Source organism: Populus alba, chromosome 3 (genome assembly GCF_005239225.2).
Source record: "Populus alba chromosome 3, ASM523922v2, whole genome shotgun sequence".
Lineage (NCBI taxonomy): Eukaryota > Viridiplantae > Streptophyta > Magnoliopsida > Malpighiales > Salicaceae > Populus > Populus alba.
In genome coordinates, this window is record NC_133286.1 from 22,323,632 (window position 1) to 22,342,576 (window position 18,945).

The 18,945-nt window shown below is 37.2% G+C and overlaps 2 protein-coding genes across 3 annotated transcripts; both read right to left on the minus strand.

The window, feature by feature from the left end:
• Window positions 1-1,364: 1,364 nt before the first annotated feature.
• LOC118028410 (ETHYLENE INSENSITIVE 3-like 3 protein) lies at window positions 1,365-4,575 on the minus strand. Of its 2 annotated transcripts, none has more exons than XM_035031982.2 (3): window positions 4,268-4,575; window positions 1,877-3,658; window positions 1,365-1,787 (listed from the first exon to the last, which is right to left on the minus strand). In XM_035031982.2, the coding sequence occupies exons 1-2, from the start codon at window positions 4,300-4,302 to the stop codon at window positions 1,903-1,905; spliced, it is 1,791 nt and encodes a 596-aa protein (XP_034887873.1). In that variant the 5' UTR covers window positions 4,303-4,575; the 3' UTR covers window positions 1,365-1,787; window positions 1,877-1,902. The 2 variants fall into 2 exon arrangements, with proteins under 2 accessions (XP_034887873.1, XP_034887865.1); XM_035031974.2 differs by having other exon boundaries at window positions 1,365-1,793.
• Window positions 4,576-6,448: 1,873 nt separating this feature from the next.
• On the minus strand, window positions 6,449-16,842 carry LOC118028397 (uncharacterized). Its single transcript, XM_073408024.1, has 8 exons — window positions 15,038-16,842; window positions 13,952-14,173; window positions 13,653-13,855; window positions 13,118-13,565; window positions 12,671-13,030; window positions 12,403-12,581; window positions 9,335-12,295; window positions 6,449-9,141 (listed from the first exon to the last, which is right to left on the minus strand). Exons 1-8 carry the CDS (start codon window positions 15,111-15,113, stop codon window positions 6,568-6,570), a joined length of 7,023 nt encoding a protein of 2,340 aa, XP_073264125.1. The 5' UTR covers window positions 15,114-16,842; the 3' UTR covers window positions 6,449-6,567.
• Between the last annotated feature and the right edge of the window lie 2,103 nt (window positions 16,843-18,945).

Below are 18,945 nucleotides of genomic sequence, written 5' to 3' on the forward strand. Positions count from 1 at the left end.
TACATCAAAGCAGGATTATTTATTTATTTATTTATTTTTATCAAAATCATCCTCCTATATAGAGATTTTACATGGTGTAAATGGCATTTTATGATATTTCAAAACCTGGGTTTTATCATCTATGGACTTTAATAACCTTAAAAGGAGTACGAAATTTACTAATGAACAGCTGCTAGAGGAGGAAAGATGCAAGGGTATAATTGTCAATAAATTTAAGTCATCATTGCAAGGATGATTCAGGACCACTTCGTAGGTTCAGAGTGGGCACTTCTCAAGACAGACATCCTAGTACGGGAATTGGCGGCGCGGAAACTGGACGCCACGTGGCATGATATGGTGGCTTTGAGAGGGGAGGAGCCAGATGATCGATGCAAATTACGAGTGTGTTTGCAGGTAACGGTTGCTTTTTAAATAGCTTTTTGTGCGAAAAAGCATGTCAATGATATTTTTTTATTTTTTAAAAATCATTTTTGATATTAGCACATCAAAACGATCCAAAAAATACAAACCAAACTTAATTTTAGCAAAAAAAAAAAAAAAAAATGAATTTGGGCAAAATACCGTTTGGAACGCAATGCCAAACGATGTCTTACATCAACAAGGTTATTTTCCAAGCAATTTTCCTGTGCTAACAGCACGGCGCCTTTCACATAATTTTCATTAAGACTTTCATATAAAGATTTGCTATGAACTCTGATTTTTTACTCTATTTTTTAAATTAAATCTGATTTATATGAAATTTAAGTGTTTCAACAGAGCTCAGAACGAAAAAGAAAATGATTTAAGTCATCCTCCCGGCAGTGCCTTTCGCTTCCCACCATGTCGCTTCCCTCGGACCTTAATACAACCACACCAGACACTAGGAGGACTCACCATGTCTCTTTCCTCAAAATTTAAAGCAACCAAACCACACACAAGCAGGATTCAACATGCTGGCATGCGCTACAGATATCTTGCCAGCTCTAACAGTTCATTATTGTGGCCTTCCATGCAATGGTAAACCTGGAATCTACTACACTTACATAGCTTTCACGGTTTAAAAAAAAAAATAAGTTTAGGTAAAGATTGAATTTATAACTTTCTCGTACCTAAAATTTCAAAAGAATTTTCAATAGAACTCATGCAAGTATGCTATATATTGATTAATCAAACACTTTTAATACTCATTATGCTTTTCAATGTTCAATCTAATCATCATTATTTGCCTGGCTCTTTCAAGAGTGCCAATAATTTGAATTTATTTGCTTTTCCATTCAAATACTCGTTATTATCAGTTAAAGAAAATGACCCTATCCAACACAGTATAGCTGAAGCAAACACAGCTTCAGCTTAACAATAGCAAAATATACAAAAAAATTTCCCAATAGAATAATTCATCCAAAGGAGTAGCATCATAAGATAAAGAGAGATATAAAACAGGAGTAAAGAATATACAGGCATGGGAAAGGGAAGATGCAATTAGCATATCTGCTACTAGGAAGTGATCCTGATGGAAGGTAACAGCAATTTTGTTAATTGTCCCATCTAACAAAGAATCATTTACATTAAGTCCTCTATAGTTATTCTCATAGAGGAAAACTGTGCACGGCCATATGAAAAGAAAGAAAGAAAAACTGCCTCCCCTCATTTTTCTTGTTAAAACATTGAGTTGTGATAATGATCAGGTGTATAACTTGCTGTGTTGAAATGCACATATAATACAACACCTGTACAGGCAGCACCTCTAATTGATAGAGGTGGTCCTTTAACCGGGTCGGAAATGGTTGCTGCAGTTTTGGGCCTTCAAGCTGTCCCTGGATCAGAATACGATTGAGAAGACTTAGTTAAATGCAAGAAAAATAAAATTTGGCCAGTAAATTAGAGATACAACACTTACAGTATAAAAGGATCCGCTTTCTGAAATTATGCACCAAAGCATTGGATCAAATCATCATCAGGATCAACAAATAGGTTATCTAAAGAAAACGAACTCATTTCAAGGAATGGGCTGTTAATTGCAAAATCTGGCAAGTCAAATTCAAAATGCCTATCAACAGCTGTATCTTGCTCAGTGGGTAAAGTATCTTTGGCAAGATGATGCGGTTCTCCTCCGGTCAAGTCATTTCCATTTCCATGCAAAGCTGGTATAAGGAATCTGTCATCCTCTGGCCTCACGTTCATTGCCATCTGAGAATGCTTTCCATCATGATTGGTCCCATAATCAAGTGATGGATTATAGATATTACTATAAGTAGTCTCATGGTGCAGCTCTGAATTTTGGCCCAATGGATAGATGGCAGCCCCTCTGTCCACAAAAATTCTCTCCGTAGAATTGACATTGGTTGAAGGAACACCAGAATAGTAGTTAAAGTCAGATTGGGGTGGACTGGATTCACCCACAAGACCTTTCTCCATAGGCATTACAGCTGAAGAGGTAAAATTCTCAGGATGAGTATTGTGCATCTGATATTCAACTGGCTGTAAATCAGTGTGGTTTATATCAGGCAAAGTATTTGTCTGCTCAACGCCAAAACATTCATCATTCACAGGTGGTGGGGACTGTTGATCAGCATGACTTGACTTCTCACGGGGCCTTTTTCTCCTTCGTCGCTTTTCCCCCAGGTCCTTGTCTTGGACAGGAATGGTAATATCATTTCTACTGCTTAATGGTTCCACATCCATTGGTTGATTTCTCCTATTATCTTTAGATGAAACAGAACCCACACCATCATCAACACCATCGACATCGTAATCACTGTCACTGCTAATGGCAGGTTTCTTCTTTTGGCCACGTCCACCTTGAGGAGATTCAGTTACACCAGATGCTCCATTATCAATGCTAGGTTGCTGAATAAGAGATTCCTCTCGACTCAACACCCCTAGCCAGATTGCACTCTCCTTTGCCGTCATTTTATCCTGTAAGCATTTTGATTGACGGACATGCCTTCTAATTTTTGCAATATCAGGTGTCATGTGCTTTATTACAGCAGTTAATACACCAACTTTCCACATCTTCTTCAGATCATGTGGTTTCTTATAAAGAGGGCTCTGACCTAGGGATAGTCCTAATTTTAGCCACCAATCTTCATTTCCCGTTGGCCACCAAGGCGGCGGAACTCCCTTCTCCAATGGGTACTTCCTTTGAGGGGGGTCACAGTGTTGCATCAAAGAAGACAAAAGTGACCCTAAAGTTGCATCTTGAAGATCTTGAAGAACACTTTGAGAGTTCCCATTTCTACTGTTTTCTGCCTCACCTATGGCCAAACATTCCGCTTCATACTTTGCTATGGCTGCTGGCCCATTCTTATCGAACTTCACCTTTTCTTTCCACCAAGCTCTTATGTTATCAGATGCACCACTTACAGGCTTACCCTTCTCAGGAATGATGCCATACACAAATCCACGTGCTTTGCAAACTTCCATTAGCTTCAACATATACTTAAGAATCCCATCTTGGGCTCTCGCCATTTTCTTCCTCCGAGCCTGATCAGTTGTCTGCTTAGGCTTCTGCTTCTCCGCAGCTTGTTGCGCTGCAAGCTTCTGTTTTTCTTTAATCCTTTTGAGTTTGACATGATCCTTCCACATTCGTCTCTCCAAAGCTTCTGCTTCAATTTCTTCATCACTGACATCTTTCTCTGCGATATTCCCACACCTTATATCATCAACTTCAATGTCCGAGCTGTACGACAAATCAGTCATCAAACATCAGGCAGTGCTCCAATGTTTTACCAAGAGAACCACTAAGAAAGACACCAACCACACTTTTGAACATCACTGTAGCATGTTAAAGTCTCAAAACAAAGATAAATTATTGTCAACTCATCTAAGAAAAATAGTCATATTAGGCTAAGGCAAAGGTAAGGATTTATCTTAAGCAATACCAAATAACTAAAAATATAATCCTCAACAGCCGGATTCTATTCCATACACAATTTCGTCTCTCAGGAACCAAACAAAAGGTAAGAAATCACAAAACTTAAAAATCATTATTATTCTGCCAAAAATCAGTCTTCCCTTTCCACTTTTTATAACATTACCATTCTGCCAAATACCAGCCTTCCCTTTCCACTCTGTAGTTTTTATACTATCCTATTATGCATTCCCAAAACTACCCACTTCCCAAAACCATAAAAAACCTCAAACCAACTCAAATTTCCTGCATTTACAATCAAATCAAAGAGACCCCAAAAATCAAATTCAACAAAAAAAAGCCATCAATTAACACCACGAACGAAAATCAAAGATTTTGATGCGAAAAGCACAAAGATTAAAACTTTGAAAAACTTACCAAATATCAGCCCCAATCTCTTCCAATTCACCCATCAAACTTGATCAAAAACCAAACTTTAAACCTCAAATAAACCAAACAAGCAAATAAACCAAACCTTTTACTTTCGGGGGTTAGAAAAGAAGACAGAGGAAGGGAGGGCGGAGTCCTAAATGAGAGATAGATATGAACCCAGAAAAGACAAGCTGCAAAACGAAATAGACCCAATAAAGGGCGCTTTTTTGTGTATCTATTTAGATTTTAGAGAGAGAAAGAAAAGAGAGAGATGATGATGTTTTGGAGTGGCAGCCTTAATTTTTTCTCATTTTCTGAGGATTATTACCTGTATTTATATCCAACGAAGATTATTTATTTTCCATTGAAAATGAATTTTGAGCAATCTTTAATTTATTGGCTTTTTTATGATTTTTTTATAATAGTAAAAAGCATAGTTTTAAAAATCTAATTGCAAGTTTTTTTTTATCACAAGTCGAGAATCAATTCATTAAAAAAGTTTAAAAAATATTATTTTAATAAAAAAATCCAACAAGTTATTAATTGGATTTCACACAATTGACTAGATTAAATTATGAGACAACTTAAATTTTTAACTAGATCAAGTTAGGGTAGTTTTTTTTAATTCTTTTAATTCAGGCCGGACTAGATTTTGGATTAATCTACCTAACAAATTCAAGTTTCATAACTACATTTTTTGTTTTAGAAAATTAAAGCTTAAAGGTTTTTTAAAAGTTTAACAATTTTGGAATTCAACATAAGAAAATATAATTAATTGCTAAAAATCCAAGAAAAATTAATTGATGAATTAAATTTCTTATATATATATTTTTAAAATTTATGTTGAATTCATAGAAGAATGATATGTCCTATCCTTGTATGCCAGGCTAATGTTGTCTTCTAATGGAAAATATGGAAAGGCTTTTTTATGGTTTTGAGATGTGATAAATTAATAAATTATTAGAAAATTTTTTATTGTACTTACACTGTAATTAAAATATATTTACCGAATAATTAAAAAAAAAATCACATCCGATCCCATATAAAAATGATAAGAATTTCTCATTTATTAAAAAAATCCTCTCTCTTGTTTATCACTTTTTTTTGTATTTTTTTTTCATGTTATAAGTATCCCATAGTTATAGCATGAGAATTTAAAATTTTTTCAGATTATTAGAATATGATTTTTCTTTCAATTAAGTTATAGATGTATATGTAGTTGACTCGCGGGAATAAGGGAATGCGATGTCGAAAAGAAAGGAATACATATATATATATTATATATATATATATATATATATATATATATATATATATATATTTCAAATAAATATATATATATATTTCAAATAAAAAAAATTATTTCCATACTTCTTTGGTATGTCTCAAGTGAATTGCGATGCTGAAGAGTAAAGACACTCACTTTAGCTGGTAGTCATCCCCATTTTAGATAATCTTATTTTACATTCTATATATGCTATGATAACATAAATCTCTTGCAATTATTATAACAAAAACTAAATAATATGATAAAATCATTGTAGATCAATAGGTTTTTTTTACTATGAATTATAATAATAATTTTATTTATTTAATGGACATATTTTTAGCTTTTATTTTCTTCTTTTATTATTTTTTCTTTGCTACTTTACCACTTTAGGCTTGACTTGATTGCCGTTGCCACACAAGATTTAAGGTATTTGAGCTTGACGCTAAAATACTAGACTCACAAGTGTTTTAGATTTAACAATCATTCCAGACCCAAGTACTTTAAGTTTGGTGACCACGCTAAGTTCAAACATTTTGAATCTGATAATTATATTTGAGTTTGGTATAATTACTAGACTCAAAACGTTTAAAATATTTTTAATATTTTTTAAAAAATTGTTATTAACTTGTTACATAACGTAAACAAATATACTAGTATAAAAATCCCAATTGAAATTTGAAGAGGTTTTCTATCTTTGGCTAATGAGTTGATTAAGTTTTTTTTTTTTGGCATAACAATGTAATTTGTTTTTCAAATGAAATAATATATATTTGGAATCGATCTAATTAATTTACTTTGTGATTTATATCTTGAACTGGACTGAAACGGGTTTTTTGGCTTTCACCTATGCTTAAGACTTCTAGCCATAAAAAAAAAAGATCATGACAGAGAGAGGCAGGAACCATAACACATTCCATAAATATACTTTTCCATTTATAAAATACTGGTAATTTATTGGGGAGACCAGCTTTATTCTTAGTGCAAAAGGAGATGGGTTGCGCAGCTGCTATTTCAGCAGCAGGCACGAACCATTAATTCACCTAGACCTAACAATTTCTTCTTTCATGGCAAGAGAAAGAGCACTAAGATTGCCTCCTATCTCTACTCTAACACCAGGCATGGCAATTGCTCTACTCCCTACAAATCCACCTTCTCCAACTCTTATCCTGCCAAACTTAACTTTCCCTCCGTCACCTTCATATATATGTCCAAACAGTAAAGCTTCTCTTCCTACACAACCACCTCTCTCAATCTCCACCATTTCTGGATTCAATGCTGCTCCCATGCTATCTACATAGGCTCCTTGGTCCAAATCAATGTCTGAACCCATGAGCTTTAGCCATAGCAAAAATAAGATAGACCCTCTAGTCATTTCCATGAAGTAGTCCCCTACTACAGTTCTGAAAGCTTGCCACACAGTGTCCATGAAGACTCCCATGCTCCAAATGTGTACTGTTTGGCCTTCTTTCTTTTTCCCCACAAGAATCCACTTGGCCACAACACATGCTAATGCTGCTAGAACTCCTGAAGAAACCCAAACCAAAGGAAGCAACCAATGCATTGCGACTTTCTTGCTTTCCTTCAAGAGAAGAATCCAGTTCAGTGGAGCAAAGATGAGCAACCCCATCAGGAAGTATGGAAGAAATGTTTGCAGCAATGGTTGAGCAAAAATGACCCATAAGGTCTGATACCATGTCCTTGCTAGTGTAACTTTTCCCGAGTCCTTTTTCTCCAATGCTGCTGCCATTGGACAGCCTGAAAGGTCCACTTTAACATCACTTTGCTCTATGAAGATCCTCCAAGCTTCTGGAAGTGGTTCTCCATTCCTCAAATGCTGACAAATTTCATATATCAATGAACGACCATGATCAATTGAAGCACTTTGGGAGGATGAAGTGGCACGGATCACATCCACCTCATGGCATCGAATATAAGGATTAAACTCTAGTGCTTCTGATTCTGCACCGGTGAGATTTTGATCAATGTGAATTTCCCCTATATCAATATAAGGGAATTCAGACTCATCCCATGGTTTGGTGCAGTCAAGTGCAATCTCACAAGTGGCATCATCATGTGGAACAGGTCGGATTTGCAGCTGGAAAATGTAGCGAACGCCTCCTGGAGAACTTACACGGCTTTGGAAATCTTCGGCTAGGAAAAGTAAGGGACGAGTATCCTTTTCATCCCGTGGAATTGCACCTGTTTCTGGTGGGAGAATTCCCATAGGCTCAACTTTACCTGAATCCTCACTTATGTTTTCGTCACCAGGCCGCAATTTGAATTTCACATACATTTCCTGTCCGTCCGAAAACCTGAAGAGCCTGCAGATATTTGAGTAGTAGTGTAGCTCAGCAAAAGAATTCGCATTGCGCAGAGACATCCAAACTGCATCACGGATATGTGGGGCTCGCTTCACTTGCTGCTCCCTTGCAGGAAGTCCACAAATTAACCATGTTGCAAAATCAGCAATAGTGCGTGCAGATAATGCCTTGCCTGTCTTCAATGTTAGATCAAGAAGCGAAGAAGAGTTGCTTCTATTGTCTTCTGAAAGTATTCTTATTGCTGCTCCACGTACATCGATTCTTGCATCATCATCAGCACTCATGCCGTTGCTATGCCTGACTACAATAGGATAGCTCTTCCCAGCCTGGAATATCTTGTGGTCTGGAAATCCTTTCAGGTTGTCATAAATCTTCAGGTATCCCTTCCCACCAACACCAATTCGATGGAAATACCTTGCTTTAACCTTCAGAGTATTGGCAGCCAAATTTGCAGCTAAATTGCCAACTATCTTCTTGTATTTGAAATCCATCTCTTCTATCCTCTCATCCAAGGCATGCATGGTGTTCTTGATCATGACTGGAGTTTGAGATCCAATATAGACGCCGCCTTGTCGAAGAACTGAATTTGCAGGAGCCACTGAAAGAGCACCAAGAATGACATCCTTTTGAACAACCGAACCAGGGAGGATGAGGCTTTGACTCCCGACAACCGAATTGTCCTGCACTTCAATTTTTCCTTGAGTAAACCCACTGGATGAATAGAAGCCAGCAATCATCCGACTGAAGTCACCAAGGTGCACACCATCACCAATTGTAATGAGCTCTGGGTCTGATACAGGATTGACAGCCCTGATGGAACAATGCTCACCGACACTTGCACCCAAAAGGCGCAAATAAATGCAGAATGCTTCTGTTCCTGACAGGAGTTTGGCAAATCTAAGGTGGCAGGCAATAGTAATTCTATGCCGGAGCCAAGCTTTCATGTGGGATTCCCTTTTCTCTTGTTTTTCAGCAAGAAAATGGGTCAAAGTGCATGTGAGGAGGCTGAGTATCAGGCCATGAGCCAAGTGAACAATAGCAACTGAGATTGCAAAGGTGGCTGGGTTTGATGGGACATTAGCAATCATTGTAGCATAAGCAATGATGGTGAATGGAGTCCAGTGAAAGGCTCCAGAGATGCAGAGAAATGAGAAGTGTTGAAGGGAGGCAGGCTTTTGAGATAGCCAAATGTAAAGGAAGTAAATAATGGCTGCTGAGAGAGTGCTGATGAGACCAACCATGTAGATGCCCATGAAGTGGTACGTGGCCTTATCAGACAGCATTGCACCCTGAAACCATTGTATAAATTATAACGAGTATGATCAGTTCTTGTTTCAATTATGTAAAAAAACTTTCTCCACACATTTTTGCAATAATTGGAAAGAATCGAATTAGTGTAAGATGAGAAAATGGGGGAAGAAACCTATAACCTATGCAGTTATGGGTAAGATAAAATAAATTGAAAAATATATAAAAAATTACCTTCTGAACATTGTGAGCCTTGCTAGATTTGAGTACAGCTTTTCCACCTTCTGTCTTCTGCAAGGGCTGCACATCTGCTTCTTCTCCCAATGTACTTCCTTTCTGGATTACAGCGTAAGGACCAACTGAAGAATTTCGGCCGATTCTAATGGCTTTGAAGCTCAAGATTCCATTCCTTACCTCATGGCTTTGGAGCAACGCCCCTTCTGCAATTACAGCTCCATCTCCAATTGAAACTAGAGATGGATCTGTAATGTCAACTGTATCAAGCAAAACTGAAGATCCGATCTTAGCACCGAGCATCTCAAACCAATAATTAAGGAACACTGTTCCTCTCAAATGCTCTGCAAAAACTTTTGAAGAGATTTCTTGGGCCTTGTACAGTGCCCACCACTTGACAAAGTGAATAGACCAGATAGATACTTCAGGGGTCAGGGCATAGTTAGGTTTCAAGAAAGAATTCCCCAAGAAAGCAATGCTAATACAAGTAGAAATGATGCCAAGGATCCAAGCAAGAGGAGCCAATGCCAAGGGAATCAAGTAATTCCACCAGGGAAATTCCTCATTTAGCATATGACTTGCTGAAAGCAAACTTGTGAAAGCCGAAACTGAAAAATAAGCAGGGAAGCTCAGCATGGCACAGACATAAACAAGGGCAAGAAGTTGGAAAAACCAGACACTGATTAGGCGAGTCGTGGAAACTTCTGTGTCAAACGCAGCAGAATCAATATCAGGTTCTGGTTGATAGGATTGAGAGTTCATGAGCTGAGGTTGAGACTTCATCGCCAGATTCTCTGAGAAGCTTGCCAAGTCTGCAATGCAGGTGGCAGTGAAGATATCTACTGCACCAACTGGCACACCGAGGAAATCTGAAAGTTTTTGAGCCGCTCTGACCACACCAATCGAGTCAATTCCATATGAAACAAGACTCTCGGTGGCAGAGATATTCTTGATAGGAATTCCTGTTTGCTCAGAAACAAGCCCCTTCAGAAATTCTACTATTTCTTTATTCATCAATTTGGCAGTTGGTGTAGGAGATGTTGCAAGCCGAGATCGAGGAGTTAATCCCTCTTTAGATGTCCCGGTGGTAAATGAACGAAGCAATTTTCGTTTTGCAAAAAATGGGTCTGGCACTATGTTTAGAGTTCCATCAGTAAAATGTTTGAGGCATTCGAACCTCTTGATTTTACCTGATGTTGTTTTGCTGATAGTCCTGGGCTTGATCAGCTTGATAGAAGCCAGTGTCACCCCATGTTCTTCCGCGACACGACTCCTTATGTTCTCCACCACATCCTTTTCAACATGCTTAGCATCTCTAACCTCGGCAATTACAACCAAGCCAACCTGGTCAGAACAATCAGGAAGTGAAATCCCTTTTGATGACAAGACTTCCTCAGGAACACCTATGACAGCACAGCAACCTGGGCGTAGAAGTTCGGATGCACTCTCAACTGTTTTCTCTACATCTGTAGAGTAAATATTCCTTCCGGCTACTATAATCAGATCCTTGATTCTTCCCGTGATGAACACCTTTCCATCAATAATCCGTCCCAAGTCTCCAGTTCTTGTATATTTTCTTCCTGGATGATTTTGAAGCACATTTCTGAAAGTACTTTGGCTGAGTTCCTCCCTTCCCCAGTACCCAATTCCAGCACTCGGACTACTAATCCATATCTCTCCTTCCCTTCCAGATTCTCTAAGCTCCTCATTGGACTCTGGATCGACTATTCGGATGTCAATATCTTCACCATTTGGTTCCACATACCCGCAACAGACTCTTCCTTGCCAGTCTACCAATATGGGCTTACCTTCTCCATATGCACAGGTGACGAACACACAATTCTCGGCCAATCCATAACCAGGAGCCATTACTTCTTGCGAAAGACCAAAAGGCCTAGTGAGCTCAACAAATCTTTTCAAAGTTCTCTGCCTCACTGGTTCAGCAGCAACCATGAGGAAAATCAAAGAAGAGAGGTCAAAGTTTCGAACCTTATCCTTGTCAGCATACTCCAATCTTCGGATTAGCAGTTCAAAGGCGAAGTTGGGACCGGCACTATGAGTAGCATGGTATTTGCTCATGATCTGAAGCCATAGAAGAGGGTTCTTGATAAAAGTCATTGGAGAAAACAAAATTGCTGATCCACCACTAACTAGAGCAGTAAAAAGTCCACCAATTAGCCCCATGTCATGGTATTGCGGAAGCCAGCTGACTAGTACTGTCTTTGAGGTGCTCTTATACCTCCTCTTCATCAACTTCACATTGTGAATAAGACCACCATGAGTTATCATTACACCTTTAGCATCACCAGTTGACCCTGAAGTGAACTGCAGAAAACACAAATCATCCGGCTGAGATTCAGATTCATATGCTATGTTTTCTGGAGCCAGGACTTTGGAGTCCTTTAGCCAAGAATCTGTATGCATCCATGGAAGGTTCGGCCATTTCCCATTTTTCCCTGCTAATGAGATTAGATTCTTCACAGAACCTGCCCGAACTGCTGAGTGATAAAGAAGGGTTGACAGAATTGCAACTGCATTGCAAGATTTAGCAATGCTTCCAATCTTCAATAGTGCTTGCCCACCTCTTTGCAGAGGATCTGGTGGGAGGACTGGGACTGGTAGGACCTTGGCTCTTAAGCACCCAAAAAAGGCATCAATAAAGTCCAGCCCTGGTACATAGACTAAGAGGACCCGGTCACCGGGCTTGATAACGGGTTTTCGGCTGGTCAAGAGTTTACGAGCAATGCAGGAAGCTTTGGCATGAAGTTCTGCATAAGTTCTTTGACATACTACTGCCCCATCTTCACCAATCCAGGTATAGAGTGTTTTGTCCTTCGTCATACTTTCAGTTCCCCAGTGTTTCAAGTAACCATCAAGTGTAGAAAGATCAGGAAACTCCAGTCCTTCACCTAGTTCTTTTGGATTTCTATCCCAGCAATCCGATTTCAAAGAAAACAAACTCTGCGATATCACAATCAACAAGCAAGTGTTGTTTCAAAGTATTAAATTCAAGCATCATTTGATCCTCTTATCCATTTATCACTAAAAACTTGTCAAAGTCAAATTACCTTAACATATGGAAACATAGCTACTGGGTTGTTATTTGCAAAATGCTTGCAGATAAGATCCATGGCATAAGATGAATTTCTCTCCGTGAGTTCAAATGCCATGAGCCCACCAACATAGTAAGTGTTCCTCTGGCCTTGAAGTTCAGACTCCAGTTTGTCATAGAATCCATCCTTCATTTCTGTTTTGAAATTTAAATAAAAATAATGAATGAATTTGGATGCCTATCTGGTTTGGTTCAATGGTGTAGGAACAGTTCGTCAAGCATACCTTGGCTACCAACATGGGGGAAGTACTTGAATCTTCTCTGGAGAACTTCTTCCTCAACTTTTGCCCCCATGGACATGACTACCTTCTTGGCTAGCTCAGCGACTGTTGGTCCCTTTATATCGAAAGAGTTCCCATAGGACCAAAATAAGAAAATGTCTGTGTCAGCATAGAATTTCTGCATCGCAACGGGATGTCCAATTGTTGCAGGATCTTCCATATATTCACCAAAGTAATAAAATCCAACTGGCATGTCTTCTAGCCCTTTGATCTTTAAAACAGTGGTGTAGTAGTCGATTGTCTGAACTTTTCTGAAGAAATATCTTTCAACTTCACTGAGATCCATCACTTCAGTCTCAGATTCTGCAACAAGAATACCTTGTTAGCCATTTCCTGAAAGGAGAGAGGAATTTAAAAGGTGGAAATCTAGAGGTATGAAGTTCAAGAAACCTGTAGATTTTTCTGCTGGAAATCTGTAAGTATTTCCATTTCTGAAAGGAAATGAACCAGAGATAATTATCTTATCAAACTCCATTTCTTGAATTTCCCCATTGTTTCTTTTAACATCAACTCTAACACTGTCGGAACTGCGCCTGATGGCCAGCACATCAGTTTTGCAATTAACCTCAATTGGAAGTGATTCACTGATCTTCTGCCAAAGACTAGTGTATCCACCTTTGAAACGCCGAATCTTTCCAGCCATGGAAGTCCGGGTGAACTCATGAATGTATGCATAAGGCATGTCTTGAACAAATCCATAACCAGAAGCAGTATATCCATAAGCCACAGATTTGGGAACAGATTTGAATCCACGACTCTCGAGATACGTAGGAGTCAAGTCTGCAGCTAATTCACTCACAGCATGGACTCCAATTCGACCAGAATCCTTTGCCTTATCCTGTAAACAATGAAATGACACTTTAAATTGATATCATTCCTGCAAAATAAGCAAAAAACTATGGCTGCACTGAAAATTGAAACCAACCTGCAGTTCTAAGGTCAGTGAGATCACAGCTACATAATCATCTGCAACTTTAATGTCCTGATACTTCCCTGTAGAGCTGTCAATATGAGCAAGCTTATGGGAATCCATTTCTTCTAGTTCTGATCCAACTTCTTTTGCCAAGTGAAAAATGACAGGTGCACTGTTTTTAGCCAAAACCTGACCACCAAGATCATAAATCCTTCCTGCATGTATATTGCAGAACAGATATAATCATTATACTTAGTGAACCTAAATTAACAGAAAACACTTTTTTTTCTTCTTGTCTCTTCATCATGTACCTTCAATGTCTACTGATTCACACATGCCACCCACAGTGTGATGCTTCTCTAACACTGTGACATTCTGATAACCAAGCTTTGCCAATGCATAAGCAGCAGATATGCCACTTGGACCACCTCCTACTATTCCAATTCTTGTGTTCACAGGCAGGCATGGATGTAGCTTGACAAATTGATCCTCAATTGATGCTAATGGGTCCATCTTTTCAGTACTTGCAATGCCTGCTGAAAAGGGCAATGAAGTGAGTCCAACTTCTACCTAATTATAACTCTACAGTTTTAGAAACCACTGCTCAAAGGTATCTATGGACAATCCAGGATTCTGGATTTAGGGCATCTTTTCCATGTCTTCTTGTATGCTTTTTTTAGAAATAAGAGTTTAAACCCTTTCAACTTCTTCCCCTTTAAGACAGAAAAATACATATTTAGTCATCATTTTCTTCTGACGTTCAAAACAAAGCTTCTAACCATTTAGCTGGTTCCTGGTACCGACACATATATATGTAACAAAACCTGAGGTGAAGAAAAATTCCTTCTGTATCCATATGTGACCAAAATTCTTTCTTTCATTAGTAATTAAATCACTCTTGAAACCCTTCGTTTTCATTGTGCGATCATATTTTGAATCAAACAAGACTAAAACAAAAATTCTTCAAGAAGACTACAAGGAGTGTTGCTCAAGTGGACAACAGGCTTCCAACAGCAACCATTTCCTCTCACAAATGATCCACGTTCTCCATGTTTCAATCCATAGACATTGAAGACAGAATGGCCTATATATAGATGTGTTTTTTCAAAATCAAATGTTTAGCAATATAGCTGCCCTAAAAGCATATATCATCATGTCCCTAAACTGAAGTTTAACAGAATGGCCTAAAGACTTACAGAAGGCCAAGGCTTCGAACCCTAGGAAGACATTGAAGGACTAATACAGGAATATGAACCAATCCACCCAACAAGCTAACCACTTCAGGTGAAATACATGAGTAGCTAGGATTGGCAGGGAAGAAGTGACGATATGGACAAGGAAAACATAGAACACCAAATATAGTTGCTTCAAGAAAAAAGTAGTCAAGAGAAACAAACCTTGGAGCCAAAACCAAGGCAGGAAATCAATGCACTCCCTGTAATGCCATTGCCACCACAGTTTGTTAACAAACATCACATGCCAAAACTAAATACAAGTACTTCTCACATTTTGTTCATCCTCAACATGATCACAAACACATCCATACATGCATTCTCACAAAACAAAGACAAGAAAACGTCGTACTCTCTCCCACTCTCAAACCCTTTTGTTTTCTCTACTAAAAGAAACGAAAAAAATAATGCAAATGTGAAATGTTCAATACAAGCACAGTACAGTAACTCACCTTAGAGTTGAAATGGGCAAAAGGGTGTTGAGTTCACTGCCAAGTGTCAAGATTAAACAGCAGAACACAACCAAAAAAGTTCTCGAAGCCTATTCACCACAATATTTATTTTCTTAATTGTTTTCCTATTTTGGGGGATTTATGAGAGAAACTGCGCGGGAGGGAAATGTGACCGTTATAAACCGTTAGGAACTTTTGTCATATGGAGTATATATACAAGTCTACTGGCCTTTTTTTCCCTTGCATATAATAGAAAACGTCATAGCTCCAATATATATTAAAGTTGATGACGCTACAATGTTGTTGAATCTTGCTCCAAATTTTTTATAACATTGATAATAACGTCATCACAATATACATCTACACACAGCAATAGAGAAATGGATTTTGAGATGGAAATATGATATTATATTCCTTCCATTAATTAGGTAGACCATCAGGCCTGGATCAAGCAAAAAACTTTTCCCAAATACAATGAAGGAGGCCTTTCATGTCACTTTCTTCAAACTAAGAACAGTAATATTTTGAAATCATTCACCCAGGCAGGATTTATATAGCTTTTATATATAATAGAAGAGCTAAAAGAGTAGCATTAGTGAGTTAAATTCCTGCCTATCAACAAGTCATCCTTCATTGCATTTCAGACGGAATCAGTGTTTAAATAGCAACAGAAATGGTAAATTATATATATCGATAAAATGCAAAATTCTGATAATGCAAGTACATTGATATTCCTTCTCTTGTATAAATACACCTTCATTGGTCAAGGCTATATAAACAGCTTTAACCCTAAGGTAAGCAATCTACTCTTTAATAAGAAAACTTCATCTTCTTCCTCTCTACGTTTTGATCCACAAACATACACAATAGCCTCTTTAAGACTTTTTTCCTCCACCATCAATGTTAAAAAGTCCCTAAACCCACAAAAGAATTTTATTTTACAGGTATTCCAATTCCCAAGCCCAGCTTTCAGCTCATAACAACCTAAAAAAAACTATGATCTTTTCGAGGTTTTAAACAATTTTATCAAATCTAAAAGTATGAAATCACATGTGATAATAGAAACAAAAGAAAATAATTATTTCACTGTTGAATCCATATTGATGCAAAATAAAAGCTTAAAGCTTATGACTTTTAATTTTTGTTCTTTCTAATAGCATGCGGAAAAAGTCCAGTTGTCAGCCTCTCATATCAATCTCAGATCGATGAATCCGTTTTACTTTTGATTCCGTTAAAAGCAATGCTTTCAATATGCTATCAAACAATAAAACTTTTTAATCGAATATATAAAACTATAAAACTAACGAAAACAATAGAGATCGTTTTTTTTTTTATTTTTGAGAAGAAAATGATTAATTAAACTATCTATGAGTTCATGATCACAGAGAGACCTTCCATCAATTTACTAATGATGATGATGATGATGATATAACATAGAATCTCTTTGTTTAAATTATTTCAACATGAAATTAAGAAGTTTCTAATAGATTAGCATTTCTTAGAGGCGTAGCAATTGCTTAGTCGACATGCCTGAAAAGAAACCCCCCCCCCCCACGTAAACCATGCAAATGTTCTTGTAAGGATGCAAAATTCTTGCTAACCATAACTGGTGCTGCTGATGTGTTTTAGGGTCAGACTGACGACTAAATTTTTCATGAAGAAACTAACTTCGATTCCTTTTTGGTGATATTTCTCGCATCCAAAAACATCAAGCAAAGTTGCAGGAAGCTATGTCATGGATGACTTGAAAAGCCCAGCACACTTGTTTGAGGCGCCTGGCTAAGAAATCTATTCACAGATATTGGCGCTAACACAGACTCATTTCCTGCAGACAATCAATCCAAGCATTAAGGAAAAAATCATGGCATTACAGTTGATTGTGCTACGTGCTACGTTTGTTTAGAAGTTGATTAATTCTAATTATAAAATGTATGGATATAATTCCTTGTATAGCCTGTAACAACTACTTCTTTATTCTCCATTGTTGTAAAGCTTTTCTATATAACACTCCAATGCCATATGCAATTGCGGTGGTTTATAATTACTGGTTTATAAAACCTTTACAACAGATAGCAGAGGCTGTAACAGTAGCTTTTAAATTGATGTATGATTGTAAAAGCTGGATCAACTCGTAGCCTCATGCTTGCTTATTAAACTAATTGTATTGTGTTTTCTTCCTTGGCTTTGCACTTTTATCATCAAAGAGAAGGCACAGTGTTTATTTAGCTAAATAATTCTGAGATCATACTTGGGGTTAATTTGATTCGATTAATTAAAGGTTGTAAGTACTTAATTTCTGAGAGTAATTAATTTCTGAGTTAACTTGCCAAATTTTTACCACACTTTTCTATCTAAGTAAGATATTCTTTCAAAAAAAAATATATTTTTTTTATATAACTAATTTCTTGCCTAGAATCTCTTAAAAATTAGTTAGGGTTTTATTAATAATCAAAGATTTCTAGATCCGGCCAAGAAGAGTCGTCATGATATAGTACTCACATGAGGGTACGGCACTTATATTACATGTTCGTTGAATAATCAAAACTTTAAAAAATAACTAATAATGTGATGATAGAAACAAAAGAAAATACTATATAATTAAACTATCTATGAGTATCACAGAGGGATCTTCCATCAATTTAAAAATGTGATGATAGAAACAAAAGAAAATACTATATAATTAAACTATCTATGAGTATCACAGAGGGATCTTCCAGCAATTTAAAAATGTGATGATAGAAACAAAAGAAAATACTATATAATTAAACTATCTATGAGTATCAAAGAGGGATCTTCCAGCAATTTAAAAATGTGATGATAGAAACAAAAGAAAATACTATATAATTAAACTATCTATGAGTATCACAGAGGGATCTTCCAGCAATTTAAAAATGATGATGATAATGATGATGTTGTAACATAGAGTCTCTTTGTTTAAATTAACATAAAATTAAGAAGTTTCTAATAGATTAGCATTTCTTAGAGGCGTAGCAATTCTTGCTGACCATAACTGGTGCTGCTGATGTGTTTTAGGGTCAGACTGACGACTAAATTTTTCATGAAGAAACTAACTTCGTTTCGTTTTTGGTGATATTTCTCGCATCCAAAAACATCAAGCAAAGGTGCAGGAAGCTATGTCATGGATGACTTGAAAAGCCCAGCACACTTGTTTGAGGCGCTTGCATGGCTAAGAAAACTATTCACAGACACCACAGGCCATAACAGTAGCTTTTAAATTGATGCATCATTGTCAAAGCTGCATCAACTCGTGGCCTCATGCTTGCTTAGTTAACTAATTGTATGGTGTTTTCTTCCTTGGCTTTGCACTTTTATCATCAAAGAGAAGGCACAGTGTTTATTTAGCTAAATAATGCTGAGGTTAATTAAAGGTTCCAAGTACAGAATTGCTGTGTTAACTTGTGAATTAATTTCTTTTTATATAGTTGTAACATCCAGACATCGTGACGACTGATTAAAAATTAATTTTAAAAAAAATAGATATATATTATCTTGTTTTTTAGAAGAAAAAGTCTTGTTTAAGGAGTCATCACTTAGTATTATGGTCACTAGAAATCCTAACTGGCCAACAGAGATTCTATAGTACGGACAAGTTATGCGAAA